Genomic DNA, 18,039 nt, shown 5'->3' with positions numbered 1-18,039 from the left:
TTCAATTGGAAGATTGAATAAAATTTGCCTTAAAATAGCAAAAATATTGAAAACTTTTTCAGATGGGCAGGGGCGTGGCTGGGGCAGGTTGAGTTGGGCAATCGAATTATGTGTGTGTGTATGTGTACATGCGTTGTCCTGCTGTCTCTGCTCTGGCTACTTGCTACTTGCAAACTTCATTGAGTTGGAAAATTGAAAATATATATATATATACATATAAATTTAGTTAGAGAATATACATAAAATGTTTGGCGACTGTTAACCGGCTTTGAATGGTCAATATGATTGGCCTTAATATATTTTAGTTTGCAAATTTAGTCCAAGAAATATATCCAAATCAATCAAACTATATTTGATATATAATATCCTATAATCCTATGCTATTCTAATTTTGCTAATTTAATCTTTTTTCTTCACTTTACAGACTGTGGCAAAAGCTATGAAGAGGAGGAGGAGGAGGACGATGATGATCTGGACGAGGATGTTGCTCAAAATTTGAGCAGCAAGCGTCGCGCCTCACGGCAACTGGACGTTGCAATGGAAAATGAGGTGCTGAATTTGGCTTCTCCGGCGCCCAAGCGCATGGCCCTGGAGCCCCAAGCCCCTGAGCCACAGCCGACTGCAGCAGCAGCAGCAACTGCCCCGCCTCCCTTGGGTGTGCCAGCGCCTTTGGGCTTTGGACCCGAAGACATGCAGCAGGCACTGCAACTCCAGCTGCATAGTTATATTGAGATGGTTCGTCAACTGGCACCTGAAGCCTTCCCCAATCCCAATCTGGCCACGCAATTTCTGCTACAGAATTCGCTGCAAGCCTTGGCCCAATTTCAAGCGCTGCAGCAGCTCAAAATGGAGCGAGAAAGGGATCAAGTGCAGCAGGTGCCGAGTGAAATTTTGCCCACGCGCCACTACTCCACACCCCTGAGCAAAAGTCCGCTGCGCAGTCCGTCGCTCAGTCCAGTCGGTCGTCAATTGGAGCCACAGCAGCGCACGCCGCCAAATTCCTTGGGAGGATTGGGATTAAGCAGCGCTGTGCTAACACCAAATACGCCCAGCATGCAGCAGCAGCAACAGCAGCAGCAATCGACGGCAGCTGCTTCCAGCTCGACACCCAAACCCTTGAATAGCGGCGCCACCGTTGCCGCTGTCATGGCCACCAAGCTGGAGCAATCCCCAGAGGAGACTACAGATCTGGAGGAGCTGGAACAGTTCGCCAAGACTTTCAAGCAGCGACGCATCAAACTGGGCTTTACCCAAGGCGACGTGGGCCTGGCCATGGGCAAGCTCTATGGCAACGATTTCTCCCAGACCACCATCTCGCGCTTCGAGGCGCTCAATCTGAGCTTCAAGAACATGTGCAAACTGAAGCCCCTGCTCCAGAAGTGGCTCGAAGATGCCGATTCGAGTGTGGCCAAGTCAGCCGGTGGTGTCTTCAATATCAACACAATGACCACCAATTTAACCACCACACCGGAGAGCATATTGGGCAGGCGGCGCAAGAAGCGTACTTCGATAGAGACCACAATAAGGGGAGCACTGGAGCAGGCATTTATGCACAATTGTAAGCCCACCTCGGAGGAGATCAATCAGCTATCGGAGCGCCTGCATATGGATAAAGAAGTTGTGCGCGTTTGGTTCTGCAATCGCCGGCAGAAGGAGAAACGCATCAATCCCTCCCTCGATCTGGATAGTCCGACGGGCACGCCGCTGAGCAGCCACGCCTTTGGCTATCCCCCACAAGTGCTCAATATGTCCAATGGACATATGCTGCTCGAAGCTAGCGGAGGAGGATCACATTGCGGTAGCTCCATTAGCTCGGGAGATTGAGAGATTGATCGTAATTCAGATTGTATATAAACCGAGTGAAGTTCTCCAAATCTTCCACAAACATTCCAAAAATAATAAACCAACAACAAAAACTGCATATCGTATTATCCCTGTATCCAAAATCCTCCCTGATAGATGTTCGTATCAGCATTCCATAACGAATTTACAAGTACATATAAATATATTATATAAAGCCCCTATATATAGGCATTATATTGGATCTGTGTAGAGTGCCCCCCATAACTGTTGTTGTCTTTGTATCTGTATGTATGTACGTACGTGTCCAGCATGCCAATCTATCAACTATTTATAACATATATATACATACTATATATATAATTAATATTAGATCTAGATACCTATGTAACATACTATCTATATATTATAATGATATTGTTGTACAATGTCCAGTTGTAAATTGATCGTAATACCTAGATCTAACACTACACAAAAAATTTCAATAAAAATTATTTAAAAACTTAATTGAAAAATCAAATTAGTTTATCTTGGGTATGCCATAATGCGAAAGATTAGTGGAAATTACTAAAAAGATTGGTGAATTCACATAATTATTATAAAATATATATTTTGACCAGTTCTTAAAACGAGAGTGTGTGGTAATGTAATTGCAAAATTTGGATGTGATTACACTCCACAAACTTGAAAATTTTAGGCTAGTTTTCTATATGACATGCTTCCAGAAAGAAGTAAATATTAATCAAATGTCTAATGTTGAAGCTTATAGCTCTAAAAATGGGTGTAGATATATTCGCCATATCATTTTGATCTTCGGTTGGATCGCTTTTATTTCTTGTAAGATAGTAATATACATTTTTTTATTGATTTTAACATTGCCAGATTTGTTTTGGATTTTATAGCATATCTTAGAAATAATAGAACAGCGCAAAATGGTATACGTGTAATTATTTTTCTTTTATAAAACATTTCAGGTAAACTGGTACCTATACTCCCAAAAAGTTTTCTATTAGCAGATTAAAGATATATTATTGCCCATGTATAATATATGTATGACAAACAAAATCAGCAAGCATTACCTTTTTGCTATCATTCGTAATCACAACGTCTTGGATTTGATTTATAATTCAATTAGGTGCCATTTCTCAGTGCAAAAGCCCTCGATCCTAAGTACACTTGAATCTCATTAGAAGCTCCCTAAATAAATATTTAACAACATATTTAGTTAACTGATTTCTTGGTCCCAGTGAAAACATAGAGAGCTAAAGAATCGGAATCACATCCGCCAGGACACGCGCCAAACGCAAACACACCATTTTTTAATAAACTTCCTTAGAGCAGGAGAGAGACCCTTACCAACCCCTTTTCCTCTTTTTTTTTTTTGGGGTACTCGGCAGTGGATTTTGTTGGATAAGAAATCACTTCATCTTTCTCAATATGGAAGCGAGCTAGCAAACCCTTATTTGTATATCGAAAGCAAGCGTGTAAATCCCATTGACCATCAGAAAAAAAAGAACCCCGACTCCAGAGGAAGAAAAAGTTTTCAGGGGGTTGGGTTAAGCGACCTGGTTGGTGCCAGTTGCTGATTCGTTTAGGGCTGAACGAACAAAAAAAGGGTTTATGCCATAAATTCACACATAGTTATGTCATATGGTCTACTAAAGGGCAAAGATTGTTGTCCTTCTTGTCCCTGTTGTCCTTTTTTCTATTGACAGTGAAAGCATTTAGAGCTGTGTGCCAGTTGTTTATTATCTGAGCTCAATTTTAAATTGTTTTACATCGACATAAAACACGAATTTAGTTCCAAGTGGAAATTAAGCTAAAAATAAACATTAAAATATGTTGTGAACTAAATAAACGATTAACATTGAATGCAATTATAATAAATAATAGAACCAAACTTTTCATTCATAAGGCAAGATTTTTTTATTTTTTATTATTATTATTTGTGTATTTTCTACCTATAGGAAAACATACTGATCTTTGCATAGAGAGCACATGCGTATTCAGCCGTTACTCAAACCATTGACAATTCAAATCTGGGTTTAAAGCTGTGCTAAATAGATTTCATTTATATAAGTAAAAGGAGCTCGCTTACCGGATTTGAAAAAGCTTATATTGTGTCCTCCCTCTCTTCTTCTCTATTTCCTTCTCCACTCACAATTATGTATGCGAGAAACCACATTAAGAAAAAAGCACACTTCACATATTTATTAATAAGCTAATCTTCACAAAGCTCTTTTTTGATCACTTAAAAAAAATAAGAAAAACACTCAGCCCATAGACAACTTTATTGCACCGCAAACAAAAATTGCGTATGAAACACACACAAAAGAGAGCAACACAGAGGAAAATGTATGTATGTATGCGCTAACAGCATTCACTCCGCTCACTCCATTACACACACTGCTGAAGAAATGGCAACAACGCGAAGTGCAATAACACGCATACGATGTCTTCTAGCTAGCTCGCTTGCTCTCTTTGCTCTCCTGCTGGCTGCTGCATATACAAATTACAATTGCTCTCTCATTTTCGCACTGATAATGAAAAAAGCTTTGTATGGAAAAATGTCAATATATTTTGCAGAGACTTAGACAGAACTCTAAACAAAAAACACATAGATGCACACTAAAAACCCGATAACTTATTAAAATAAAGATTATGCAAGCATGAGCTGCTAATTCGACCGATCAACAGGACTTCACCGCACAGACTAAATTTGCATGTGTAGCCCAACGAGCACTTGCACTACTAAAAGGGCAAAAGAGAGCACATAACTAAACCAAAGCACGATTCTATGCAAACACAACTTAAAGTAACGGGATCAAAAGCAACTGGCTTGAAAGCGCTCTTTCTCCTGCTCTATGCTAATCATTGTTGAATGTAAAATAAAAAGCTTTATTAAGAATGGGTACGCGGTGTCTTAATGAGATTGAGAGAGAAAGACTTAACTCAATTTTATAACATATACAGTGCTTCACAGCTTGTTTCAACCAGCACCAAAACGAACAAATTTTTAAATAAATATTTAAAAAAATTGAAAGTTTAATATTTATAAAAAGTGAGCTCCTTTATTTTTTAAATATGTAAAAAATAATCTACAAACTTGATTACGAATAATTCCACAGCATGGAATGCTACTTCTAATCCCTTAACACTATTTTATATCTTTAAAAATGTTTAGAAACTCAAATATATTCTTAAAATCCTTACCATATCCTTATATATTCTTTATTATATATATAAAATATATATTTTAATAGAACTGTAATTATATCTCGTAAAATGTTTGCTTTTACAAACGCTTCAATGGCCCCTCGCAGCAAAGACTTTGTGAAGTGCCGGAACAGCCCTCGGGCACCCACACGAGCATGTCATGCAGCAGCAGGTCCTTGGGCAAGTCCTCTATCTGTAGCACTCACACATAATTGGTACACTTCAGAGCTTCGCTCTTTGAATCGTTATCAGTCCGTTGCAGACGCTCGTTCAAAGGTTCGCAAATCGCTTTCAATTTTCAGCCCACATATTCAAAATGCCACGCCCCTCACTCTCTCGACCGGCCCCTTCCTTTGCCGTCCGCCCTCTGGTCATTTAACTGGTCAAATAGAAAAGCGGGTCGATTGGAAGTTGGGATTAGGCTTTCCCTTCAGCTGGGGGCTATTATTTCTCTCTCTTTGTGTTTGTGTGTGTGTGTGTGTGTGTGGCATGTGGCATGCCATCTCCTCCTCCTCCTCCCTTTCTTCCTCATGTTCCTGACTTTTTCTCCTTGCTTAGATCGGCTGCTAAAGATTTGGTATGTGCGAGTCCTTTGATAGATTTCGTTGGCTGCATTTGCAAATTGAATTCCCATTTTGTGAAATGTTCTCTCCATTCGGCTTCATTTATAACAATTTAATGAAATTTTCGAATGCGTTTTCATAACGGTTCTTTACGCATACGACCATACGAGCACTGTGTGGAAAATCATTAATCAAATGGAAAAGCTGCCAGGACTAACGAAAATTAAGTTTCTCTGCTACAATTTTTATTGCTACTTTTTCACGGCTTTAACTTGACTTCGATTGTAGTGGTCGCCCACTTAAGGAGGCGTGTGTAATGAAAGTGTTAATGTGTGAGAATTAGATAGAGAAGGCCTTAAGTTCATGGAGCATACGAATATGAGAGAATATGTTGATATTTCTTAAACTTTTTCGATGAGCTTCTTATGAACTTAAAACATTTTTCAAGTATCTAACTATATGAAACTATGTATATTAAATGGCTCTTAAAACAACTTTCTGCCTTTAAAATTGCTTTTTATTAATCTCCTTTAAAAAACTTTCAGTACCAAGAATTGAGTCTTTACCTAATGTTAACAAATTGATTTTATTATTTGCCAATTCATTGAGAGCGTGAGATATCCTCTCTAAAAGAAGATGTCTCCAACAAACAGAAAAATCGTGCTCGCAAATTATATATAGACGACATATGTTCAATTTCTGAATGAATGCTCGCGTCTTTGCTGCTTTGAATTTCAATTGTCTGCCTGTGTGGGCACTAAAGGGGCGTGGCCATGTACATACCACCCCTTTTGCAGACATTCTAACGAAAAGTTGCCTTTGTTCTCAAGTAAATACAAACAAGTAGAAGAAGAAGAAGCTGAAAAATTACTGCGAACACAATTGAATTACAATGAAAATATGAAATGAGCGACAAAAAGGAAACTTTTTTCCTATTTCATTTTATTTTTTATTCTTTTTCATTAAGCAAACAAATGGGACAAAGAAACAAAGCGAAAATCAAACTGAAAAAAAAAATAAAAAAAATTGGGAACGAAATGTTTTAAAGTGTGAGTGAGGCTAGTATATAACTAAGAGGCCCCAAAAAAAAAAAAAAAAAAAAAAAGAATTCTCTTCGTAAAAAAATCACAAGTTCAATATTTGCACATACAAACAAAAGCGAGTCCCTAGACGAAGGACGAGAAGAACGAAGGACCCCTTGGACCCCTTCTAACTGCGCTCTTGATGAGGTCAAAGCAAACAGACCAACGAAATTGTGGCAAAGTGCTCAACGCTGTGGGCTATATGAAAAAAAAAAAAAACAAAATCAGTAAGCGATTAGGCAGGGATAGACTGGGAGTTACCCTGGAAACATGGATGGGATACGAAATATTGTTTAAATGTATATAGAACAGATCCTGCAGCTGTGGCTCGAAAGTAATATATAATTGAAATGAACTATATCGTTCACTTCACTAGTTCACTTGCGGCATCACTAGTTTATACATACATACATATATGTATGCACTAATTATTCGCTTCATTCTTTAAGATCAATTCTAGTACAGTATGCGGATCAAGTAAAGTAAATATGACCAACCGATGGAACTTGTTCGTTGAACTAGTTAATTTTAATAAATTTTTAAATGGAATTGGTTCATTAAAAGTCGATAATGAATCATCTATATCTATAATTTTATAATAATTTTGAGTTTTACCATTTAAGATTAGAGCTAAATTTGCTTACATTTTACAAAAGGTTAGACTTGCCCCTTTTAATATATTTTCAATGAGTATCAAAATGAAATTTGAGCACCTCATATTAAATTCAGATATTCTCTTCATATAAATTTATAATATATGCCCCTTTTAATATATTTTCAATGAGTATCAAAATGAAATTTGAGCACCTCATATTAAATTCAGATATTCTCTTCATATAAATTTATAATATATATATTACCAAAAATGGCTTTCACTTCGATTTTTCAAAACACACCACATTCTACTTAACATTAATGCGCAGAAAACTCCAGTTAAATTCAAGTATCATCCCTGCCCAAAAGTATGCCGCAAAATCTGGAAAGCCCATTAAAAATGGTTGGATTTTAAAACATGGCAGACCAAACGAAATTTGCATGCCACACCCTCAAAAAAAAAAAAAAAAGAAGCCGTTAAACAACCCTCGCTGAAGCTCGAAAACTTTTGTGCTCGAAAATCAAAGCAACAGGAGCCAAAATAAAACATAAGGAGAATTCCAACCCCCTGGAAAAGAAAATGTTTGAAATCGAAACCATTTGTAGTCGAGCCTTTTCGCTTTGACATGTTTACACATTTAATTAACTAACACGCGCTCTACAAACTTCCGATTCGTGGAGTTTCCCGTCCTGGAGGCCAAGGAAATGGAGGAAAATAGTAGGAAAAAACCTTTAGATTTGTCCCTTATTTTTCTCGCCTTTTTCTTTTTTGACAATTTGAAACCATTTCAAGTGGTTTAATCATTTAACGCACATCATAAAAATCGCATCAAGTGATTTTTATTTACTCGAACAACAAAAGGAATGTCAAGGGAAAACTGGCGCAAATCCTTTGAAATGTTAGCACTACTAAAGCAAAAGGCATGAAGGAATTTCTCACATTCAACGATGTGTCAAAGCGGATATAAACAGCAAGAAATTTTCGATTCCTAGATCTAATGACAATAGACAACAGTAGTTGTATACAAATTAAAAGCAATTTGCCGCAGTTGCAGGGCTTAAATATAAAAGTGAATTTTATCTGCCTCACTTTTTTATTTTCAGTATATTTTTAATTTTTTTTTTTTTTTTTTTTTTTAGTTTTGTCTTGAATTTCAATTAAATCATTTATTTTTAAAATTTTCAATTTAAAATAAATATTTTTATATTTTTATCCTGACTCACTTTTTATTTTCAATATTATTTCATGGCGTATATTTTTTGCTTGTACATTTTCATACGGAACTTTAAGTACTTTATATGTATTCTATGATAAAATTGTTATATATTTAATATATTTTTTAAACAAATAAATCAAAATAAAATTTCTTACTACTATGGAAAACAAAATTTAAATTGGCCGCCAAATAAAATGTCTTCTACACTTTTTTCTACAGATATGGCAACACCAAATCCCAAACATGCTTACGAGTGGCAAGCGTGAAGCAAATACCAAATTTGAAATAAAAATATAAAACAAATTATTCAGTTCGTTGTTAATACAAAGCGAAATACATAGTTTTTATTTAAATGTTAAATACATATTAACTTGTAGTGTATATTATGTGAATTTTATTCATTATAAAGGCGAGCCAGATGCCGCAAAATGGAAACGATATGGATGGTGTGTGTGTTTCTTTATCATATACGTGTGTGTGCGTAGGTATATGTGTGTGTGTGTTAAATGAAAATGCAAATAAGTAGAGTTTGCAGCCGGGATGAGAGCGCACAAATACACAGAAGGATAAGAGTTGCTGGCAAAGCCAAACTGCTTAGCTCATCGTGTTGATCTGCAAAGAGAAATATCAATTAATAACATAATAATATTTAATAAAGAGATTCTACTCACAATATCATCAATCTTCAGTATGGAGCGTATGGTCTCGGTGGCCAGTGTAATGGCCGATGTGCTCACCAGAAGCGGCTGCACCACATTCTCTGCCAGAATGTCGGTGATGGCGCCCTTGCGCACATTGATGCCGGCTGTCTTTTCGCCCTGAGCATGGCGGTTGCGCAGCTCAGTCACCGTAGCAATTGGATTCAAGCCTGCATTCTCGGCCAAAGTTGATGGAATCACCTCCAGGGCATCCGCAAAGGCACGATAGCAATATGCATCCACACCTTCGACGGTTTGAGCCAGTGCAGCCAGCTGCAATGCCATCTCTATTTCAGGGGCACCGCCGCCCACAATCTGAGCACGCTTCTTGACCAAGCAACGCACCACACACAAAGCATCGTGCAACGAGCGTGCAGCCTCCTCTAGAACGAGCTTATTGGAGCCACGGCAGATAATGGAAACGGTGCGTCCTTGATTTTGAATGCCCGTGATCTTGACAAACTTGTTGGTGCCACTGGCAACTTCCTCGACGAGATCTGCGCTCGACAAATTCTCAGCCGTGAAATGATCCAGCGAGGCAATTGGACGACAATGCAATGATTTGCATACAAACTCAATGTCCTCGCGTTCCACGTCCTTGACAACCAAGCACTTGATCTTGTCAAGGAAATGCTGAGCCAGATCCGAGACGGCATCACTATAGATACGTAAAATTAAGTTATACGTTATATTCCACAACTAACATCAAACTCAAATAACCTACCGCAATATGGACTTCTGTACGAGGAGGACATTGCAGCCCGCCTTCTTGATCTGCTTTACGATGTTCAAAATATAGGAGCGCTCCTCCTTGAGTACGCGATCCATGGCTGCATAATCGCTAACAATCACATTGTGATCCATGTCGGTTTTTGGTGCCGAAATACAGAATTGAATGAGACCAATCTTTGCCTTCTCAATGCGTTTGGGTGCATTGGTGCCGGCCGAGCGGCTGGTGAAGACCAAGCCCTGGACCAGTTCCGTATCTTCAACAGTGCCGCCCAAGCTCTGAATAACCTTAATGTTCTTTAGATCCACCGATGCCTCTTTGCCTGGTTCGGTGACTTTTAGCACTGCGTCCACAGCAATGGGAGCGAGCAAGCTGCTCTGCTGGGAGACAACTTTAGAGTTGAGCGATGTGGAAGCACTCTTGATCAAAGTTTCGCGATCCTTGAGTTCAATGGGAGTCGACATTTGAGTGAGAATCTCCACAGCTTTGTTCGAGCAACGTTGGAAGGAATCCGAAATGGCAGTGGGATGCAAACCTTTCTGCAGCAGCTTCTCACATGCCTCCAACAGGGCACCGGCAATGACCACAACAGAAGTGGTGCCATCGCCGGCCTCAACATCCTGGGCACGGGACAGCTCAACCAACATTTTTGCAGCGGGATGCAACACATTCATCTGCTTCAAAATGGTCGCACCATCATTGGTAATGGATACTTCGCCATTGCCAGCCTGAATCATTTTGTCCATGCCGCGAGGACCCAAGCTGGTACGAATGGCATCGGAAACAGCTGCAAAAAGAATCGATTAGTAAGAATCCCATACCGAAACACATGACTCATATATTGTCATCACTAAGAAGCTTCCAGACGGCAGCCGGCAACTGCTTTTTATTTATACATTTAAATACATTATCTCATCCTACCAACAACAAACATGTAACATAATTCACAATAAGTATCATAAATAACCTTTCTACACCCATTTTATGTTACGACTTAGCATATTTCAACAATAACCACATATTTTCTTACCCTTTGCCGCCTGTATATTGGACAGCCTCACATCGGTTGGCTTTGACTTGTCTTTAAAGGTCTGTGATTTTGGTGGAACACCAACTGTTCTGGATTTCGGCGCCATTGTTGTATGAATGATCTAATTATAAGCAGTTTATAATTTTTTAACACAATTTTAAACGCGATTAACACAGATTAAAAATTGTCTACAACTATGTTTTTTCGCTGCCCCGTGACAGATAGTGACGGGAGAAACTTCGGCAACGCTATCGATTTTTTCTCGATAACTTAACATTTTTTGGTATTATTTAGCAACTTTTTGTGTGCGTCCCTTATTGCATGGCAATTTGAATTTTAAATGCGCGAATTAATTTAAATATTACATTTATTTTATTTTTATAGAATTAATTGTATTTAGCCGTAGGTGGCACCTCATCAGGTCCAATTTCTGTCTTTTCCGGCATACCAACATTCAATGTCTTATCCGAATTTATTTGCGCAGTTATCTCCGTAAAGAGCTTATCCCATTCCCAAATTTCGTCCGGTTCATCCAAGCTTTCCTGAACCTGTAAGCAACGTGTCAATATGGTCAAATCCACGTCTTCTATTGCTGAAAAGGCATTTTGTGAGAGCAGATCGGAGCTTAACTCTTTAAATGTAACATCGCGACTAATAGCGACGCTTCTGTAAGTTAAATAAAGGATTATTTTATAAAGTTTATATAAAGAAACTATCTTACGACGCAGGCTCAACAATTTCGTTTAGCAATATTTCATCTCTGACATCATCTAAATCCGGTATAATTGGTATATCATCCGTTGGTATTGAACTTGTCGCAGATTTGATCACTTGAAAGCGTTCACTATAAATTTGATATTAATTATGTGAGCTAATATGAAAGCTGTAGTTGCTTACTCATCAAATGAATTCTTCTTGGATCTATAACAAATAAATTCGTATTATTATTATATTATTAACACTCGAATTTTAAAACTTTTACTTACTTAAGTCCCTTTAAACCAGAATCTGCCCAGCCACCAGAGACGCGCCGGATGGGCGGTCGACTTGAATCAAATTCATTATTATATGCTGTAGGTGTTGTAGATGTGGGACTGCTACTATCATTTTGTACATCTAACGTAATATCTATGGATATATCTTTATTCAATTTGTGTGTCGACGCAGCACTCGATGAAGATCCCGCTTGATTTTCCTCTTTCAAGACATCGCGACTCTTTGAGCGACGACCCTTGCGTGCAGTGGTCTACAAATGTACATAATTATATAAATTATAGTTTTATTTAATTCAATTTAACCTTTCTTATAGTCATTTTCAGTTCTTCAGCCCAATCCATTGCACAAATAATTTATTGTTTATATTTTTCGCGTTGCCTAGGCAACAAGTTGTATTGGCAGTGCTGTAAAGTAGCCAATAGATAGTATCGCCAAACATCGATATTACTCGATAGAAAACTGTTTTGGTTTTTCTTAAGCAGCCAAGTTCACGTCAGAAGTGTATGGGAAGGCTCTAAGGCCTGCTTGTTTAAAATAGTAAATAAATAAGAAAATTGACAAAATGCTGACGGACGACGATGATTTCTTCTACGAGGATAAAATGTAAGTACCGGAATGCATGTATATACGCTTGCATATGTAAATACATTTCGTGGGTTAAACGTGAAACTGAAAAGCTTTGCCAACTGTTTGAAATAAAAAATCAATAATTGGGTCAACATATTGTTTATGATAATTCAAACATAAATATAAAATAATGTAATACAAAATTTAATTAGAAAGCAAACAAGCGAGGCCACGCCAGTGCTAATACAATTAAATGAGGATTTCATGGCCGACTTTGAGGCGTAAGTATCGGGTGGAATAGGAAGTACTAGCTCTGCCTCTATTTCTCTCTGTATGTGTATATATATGATAAATATATATCTGATTCCTAAAAGTTCGAAACAAAAATTGGAGGATTTAAAAGTCAGCGCGGCCACCGATACAGAAACTGCGGTCTTTTGCACTGGCCTCGAGCTAACACCAGATCGATATGGACTCTTTAGTAAACAAAAATACGAGCTAGATCGCTTGTAAGTCAATATTTCTTGACTCACTAGACCGTTAGAAACGTTATAAATCGTTATATGAACCGTTATATAAAGCATATACTTCAAGTAGTGTCTCAAAAGCTAACCCAAACCTAGACGGAGACAAAGCGTATTTATTGTATGCCTCGTTCTTTATTTTGTAAGCTCCTAAAGGCTAAATTTATTTATTTTTTAATAGAGTAAACACGAGTATATGTGTGTAGTTCATTTGAAAATTACATTATTATGTTTTCCTTGGGTCCAAAAAATATATAACTGCTAGAAAGTCCTTTATTAGAGATATATCCTATTTTATAAGCATATACAATTTAATGAAATAATAGATATATTCCAATTTATTACGATAACTACAAGAAGATTGAAATATATAATATTGTTTATAGTCAAAACACTCTATGATTGATTTTTAGAATATTGGATAGCAAACCAAGAAAAAAACAAGTAAGAAAGCTCTAGTCGAGACTGCTCGACTACGAGATCCCCTGAACCCTTGGAGTGCTAGCTATTTCAATAATTTTTCGCGTCTTTCAGCTTACACAAGAAACACACACACATACACAAACACATACACACACAAGCACCCACGCATAAACACGCATGGGCTGCAGTGTGCGCTTACTATGAGAACTTAATTGTTTAATAACTTTTTTGTGGACGTACGATCTTCATGAAACTTTCAGATTATGATTATAACGTGGATATGCATGTAATTGCCAAAGCACAAGTCTCTAGTATTTGAAATACGCGTTTTACAAAAGTGAGGGTGAGGGGGTGAATCTAGAGGTGGGGGGTAAATTTTAACAAAAACCGAAATTGTATAAATTGCATATAAGCATACATTCAAAATTTGGAGACTCTAGCAATAAAGGTGTAGAAGATATAATTTTATAACTGGTTTTCGATAAGGTTTTTCATCGATAAAAAAAGATCGGGATGAGTTATCGAATTTTAAACTCGATATCCGCGCTGTAATTACGAACATTTTACAAAAAATTTGAAGTCTCTAGCTCTTATATCTTCGGAAATCGACGCGTTCAAACATACGGACAGACGGACAGACGGACAGACGGACAGACAGACAGACGGACAGGGCCAAATCAACTCAGCTCGTCACCCTGATCAAGAATATATATACTTTGTGGGGTCTGCCACGCCTCCTTCTGCCTGTTACATACATTTCAACAAAACCATTATACCCTGATTTCCCATTTTCAATGGGTTCAGGGTATAAAAAACAAAATATATGTAAAATATTTCATATTATAATATATAGTACGATAAAAGCTTATATACCTCTGTATCTTAAAATAATTTGTATATAATAAAAAAAAAAAAAATATATATATATATATATATATATATATATATATAGTTAAAGGTACATTGCTCCAGACAGAAATTTCATTTGAAATAATTTATAACAATGCTGAAGCTATTAAATTATTTTTAATTTGAATAATTCTAAAATTAAAATTGCAGAAAGTGTTTTTTTTTTTTTTAAAGTTTTTTAACAACTCATGGCTAATTAGAAAACTGCACAAATTGATGTGAGTATCGCACGCTTATTGCTCTAACAAAAAGCTTTAACTTAGGTCTAGACTATATAAATATATACATATATGCTAATAACTTCAGCTGAATCGAACTTCAATTCAAACATTTGCAGGGGCATGACTGTGAGCACAAATGCAGTTGTGATTACGAAGGATCAGAGTAATCTAATTGGCATTAGCATTGGAGGCGGTGCGCCGATGTGTCCATGTCTCTATATAGTGCAGGTAAGTGACATTTTTTACGATATCTGTTATAAAGAAAAAAAAAATAAAATAAAATAATAATAATAATAATAATAATACTAGTAATAATAATAATAATAATATTAATATTAATAATAATAATAATTTAATTATGGTCGAAAACCCTAATTAATCTATTATGAAATTATAAATAATTCTGTTTTTTTTTTTTTTACATTTTAAAAGGAATTTATTTATTTTTCACAAAAATGTAATGTAAATGTAAAAAAAAAAAATCAGTTGAAATTTCTTTCAGATGATTGCTTTAGTTCGCTTCCAGGGATTTGGAGTAGCCTTGAAATTGGTTAATTTGCGGGCCTGCACATATTCGTCGTGGCAGCGCTGCGCCCACTCGATCGCCTTTCGTTGCCAGCGCGTCTCCTGCTCCCGCCGGTTCCACAAATCGAACTGTTTGCGCAGCTTGCCCCGTTCCACGGACTTCAGATGGAACGGTTCAGTCTTCACAATGCTCGATAAGATGCGCGGCACGAACGGAGGCTGGCGCCAGCTCTCCGAGGCTTGGCTCAACTGCGGCCGCAGCGTCACCTCCCTCATTATCTGTTGCTCCAGATTCGCCCGTTCCGTCTGCCAACGTTTGGCCGCCTCCATAGATTTCTTTAGTGTGTGTGGCGTTTGCGGTTTGGTCAAGTTGTACAAGCATTTCAATTGACGCGTTCGATTTCGTATTTCCCAGCGTTTGTGCATCAACTTGAAATTTGGCACCGCATGGCTATGGAACTGGCATTGCCGGCTCTGCTCCTGCTGCAACTGACGCAGCTCCTGCTGCCGATTGCGGTCGTACACGTGCTGTATGCTGCACACCTTTGGCGATCTGCGCAGCGTCTTCTTCTTTTTCGAATTCATCCTCGCCTTATCCAATCCCGCCTGCTGCCGCAACAACCTGTTCGTATTATTCTCCAATACTATGGATTGCAAACGCGCGTCCAACCGTTGCACGCGGTTCACCAGCTTCGATTTCGGCTTCTCCTGCTGCGAGTCAACCTCTCTGTCCCTATACCAATGGGAAAACGTCATGGTCTCTGGGTATCGTTCCGACAGGTTCTCGTCTCAAACAAATTTCAAAAAAACGCAATTTCGCTTAACTGAATTTTCACTAAACACCTTTACATTACATTTTAATTTTATTCACACAATAATTTTTTTTTTTTTTACCGATTTGCTACAAAATTAAAATATCGAAAATGAATTCCAGATCAAAGCAAATCTGTCAAAAAGGTTTTCCAAAAATGAAGCTATGTTGTTCTAAGATTTTGAGTATGTTTATATTTTGCTATGTGAAGGACATAATTTTGGTCTATATATTAAGATATAATTTAAGTTTGTAACTCTTTTAAACATCAATTATTTTAGCTGTATATATAGATTTTCAAATATATTTATAAATTTTTGCTTTAAATATTCCTGCATTAATTTTCTTTATAAAGACATTCTCTAGATATTTTTGTTAATTAATTTAAATTTAATTTTTTCCATAAAACCAAAGTTTTTTAGGGTATATATTACAACCTTATTTATTAATAATTTTCTTTTCCATTCCAGGTCTTTGATGGCACTCCCGCTGCCCGTGAAGGCTCCCTGCAATCAGGTGATGAATTGCTCGCTGTCAATTCGGTGAGCGTTAAGGGCAAAACCAAAGTGGAGGTCGCCAAGATGATTCAAACTGCTACGGATGAGGTGACCATTCACTACAACAAGCTGCACGCAGATCCGGAACAGGGCAAAACGCTGGACATAATCCTCAAGAAACTGAAGCATCGCATTGTGGACAATTTGTCGAGCAATACGGCTGACACGCTGGGTCTATCGAGGGCTATACTATGCAATGATTCGCTGGTCAAGCGACTAGAGGAGCTGGAGGGCACAGAGCTGATGTACAAAGGACTTGTGGAGCATGCGCGACGCATGCTGAAGGCCTATTACGATCTATTGCAGACATACAAGAGCTTTGGCGATTGTTTCACCCAGATCTCGGCACATGAGCCGCAGCAGCGTGCCAGCGAAGCATTTCGTACTTTTGGCGAATTTCATCGCTCGCTGGAAAAGGACGGATTGGCTATCATTAAGCAAATTAAGCCCGTGCTCGCAGATCTGGGCACGTATCTGAATAAGGCCATACCTGACACAAAATTAACCGTGCGACGTTATGCGGATGCGAAGTTCACCTATCTCTCCTATTGCCTGAAGGTCAAGGAGATGGATGATGAGGAGCATGGCTTTGCAGCGTTGCAGGAGCCGCTCTATCGCGTCGAGACGGGCAACTATGAATATCGTTTAATTCTGCGCTGTCGCCAGGATGCGCGTAGCAAGTTCGCCAAGCTGCGCACAGATGTTCTCGAGAAAATGGAGCTGCTGGAGTGCAAGCATGCCATGGACTTGAATAAGCAGTTGCGCAGCCTACTCGATAGTTTGGCGGAACTACACAGAAGCTTGGTGGCACGTCTGGACTCCCTACCTCCTCTCTTCCCCATTGAAGTGGACTTTAAGGAAACGGATTTTCAATACAAATCGAGTACGCTCAAGCCCCAGGAGCTGGATGATGACGAAATTGAAGAGAATTCAACAACACGTTCCCATAAAGTAACATACGGCAGGGAAGCCGTCGAGCAGCCGGCGCCCATTATCAATGTGGAACTAAAGGAGCCCACAACTGCGTCCAATGCCAACGAAAACGAATCCCTGCTCAAGGAACTGGGTTTGCACGATGTGGATTTGCTTTCCAATCCGCAAACTATTAGCAATCAAACGGATTCCATTTCGGCACAGAATGACGGCTACGATTTTGACTTATTTTTGAATCAGGCAAATGCTACGACAAGCCTCGAACGGGATCTGATGTCAGCCAATGCCAGCGAAACTGATTTGCTGCTGCAATAGACTTTTTGTGTACAAACAGAATTTCCTTTATTAGAATCGAGCTCTTTTTCTAACTGTTCGTTTTGCTATTTACGTGTATATATTGTTAAGTGTATGTGAAATTAGATATATTGAACACCAAATGAATAATAAAACTAGAAACTAATACAAAAACTATCTTTCCGTATCGATACCATAATTCAAAAGCTTTTTACCGTTAACTTTGTTTACATAGCCATTAAAAGTGCGCGCTAACACAGCTGCTAATTAAACAAGTAAGAAAGCTCTAGTCGAGACTGCTCGACTACGAGATCCCCTGAACCCTTGGAGTGCTAGCTATTTCAATAAT

At 38.2% G+C, this 18,039-nt stretch overlaps 5 protein-coding genes across 8 annotated transcripts in view; 2 read left to right on the top strand and 3 right to left on the bottom strand.

Annotated features, from left to right (window-relative positions):
• pdm2 (POU domain protein 2) overlaps nucleotides 1-2,276 on the top strand; it is a 40,464-nt gene extending 38,188 nt beyond the window's left edge. For all 3 annotated transcript variants that reach the window (XM_018002464.2, XM_089463781.1, XM_018002463.2), the window contains one exon: nucleotides 425-2,276. In XM_018002464.2, coding sequence (XP_017857953.2) covers nucleotides 425-1,824 — 1,400 coding nt within the window. In that variant the 3' untranslated portion in view covers nucleotides 1,825-2,276. The remainder of the gene's footprint in view (nucleotides 1-424) is intronic.
• Nucleotides 2,277-8,783: 6,507 nt separating this feature from the next.
• On the bottom strand, nucleotides 8,784-11,178 carry CCT4 (chaperonin containing TCP1 subunit 4). Its single transcript, XM_089466326.1, has 4 exons — nucleotides 10,931-11,178; nucleotides 9,895-10,687; nucleotides 9,144-9,828; nucleotides 8,784-9,084 (listed from the first exon to the last, which is right to left on the bottom strand). The coding sequence occupies exons 1-4, from the start codon at nucleotides 11,034-11,036 to the stop codon at nucleotides 9,067-9,069; spliced, it is 1,602 nt and encodes a 533-aa protein (XP_089322452.1). The 5' UTR covers nucleotides 11,037-11,178; the 3' UTR covers nucleotides 8,784-9,066.
• A 101-nt stretch (nucleotides 11,179-11,279) lies between these two features.
• On the bottom strand, nucleotides 11,280-12,370 carry IFT43 (intraflagellar transport 43). Its single transcript, XM_018002472.2, has 5 exons — nucleotides 12,229-12,370; nucleotides 11,917-12,176; nucleotides 11,828-11,851; nucleotides 11,652-11,774; nucleotides 11,280-11,596 (listed from the first exon to the last, which is right to left on the bottom strand). Exons 1-5 carry the CDS (start codon nucleotides 12,265-12,267, stop codon nucleotides 11,317-11,319), a joined length of 726 nt encoding a protein of 241 aa, XP_017857961.1. The 5' UTR covers nucleotides 12,268-12,370; the 3' UTR covers nucleotides 11,280-11,316.
• Nucleotides 12,371-12,392: 22 nt separating this feature from the next.
• PICK1 (protein interacting with PRKCA 1) lies at nucleotides 12,393-17,873 on the top strand. 2 transcript variants are annotated; one of them, XM_089466324.1, is made up of 5 exons: nucleotides 12,394-12,529; nucleotides 12,706-12,774; nucleotides 12,868-13,002; nucleotides 14,687-14,798; nucleotides 16,377-17,873. In XM_089466324.1, exons 1-5 carry the CDS (start codon nucleotides 12,489-12,491, stop codon nucleotides 17,709-17,711), a joined length of 1,692 nt encoding a protein of 563 aa, XP_089322450.1. In that variant the 5' UTR covers nucleotides 12,394-12,488; the 3' UTR covers nucleotides 17,712-17,873. The 2 variants fall into 2 exon arrangements, with proteins under 2 accessions (XP_089322451.1, XP_089322450.1); XM_089466325.1 differs by lacking the exons at nucleotides 12,706-12,774; nucleotides 12,868-13,002 and having other exon boundaries at nucleotides 12,393-12,529; nucleotides 16,377-17,872.
• LOC108610389 (uncharacterized) lies at nucleotides 15,010-16,085 on the bottom strand. Its single transcript, XM_018002470.2, has one exon. It carries the CDS (start codon nucleotides 15,849-15,851, stop codon nucleotides 15,069-15,071), a length of 783 nt encoding a protein of 260 aa, XP_017857959.1. The 5' UTR covers nucleotides 15,852-16,085; the 3' UTR covers nucleotides 15,010-15,068.
• Nucleotides 17,874-18,039: the final 166 nt, after the last annotated feature.

Source organism: Drosophila arizonae, chromosome 3 (assembly GCF_054131065.1).
Source record: "Drosophila arizonae isolate 15081-1271.41 chromosome 3, UAZ_ARI_1.0, whole genome shotgun sequence".
In the NCBI taxonomy this organism is placed as follows: domain Eukaryota; kingdom Metazoa; phylum Arthropoda; class Insecta; order Diptera; family Drosophilidae; genus Drosophila; species Drosophila arizonae.
Note: the sequence above shows the minus strand (reverse complement) of the source record. Positions and strands in the feature narration are given on the sequence as shown.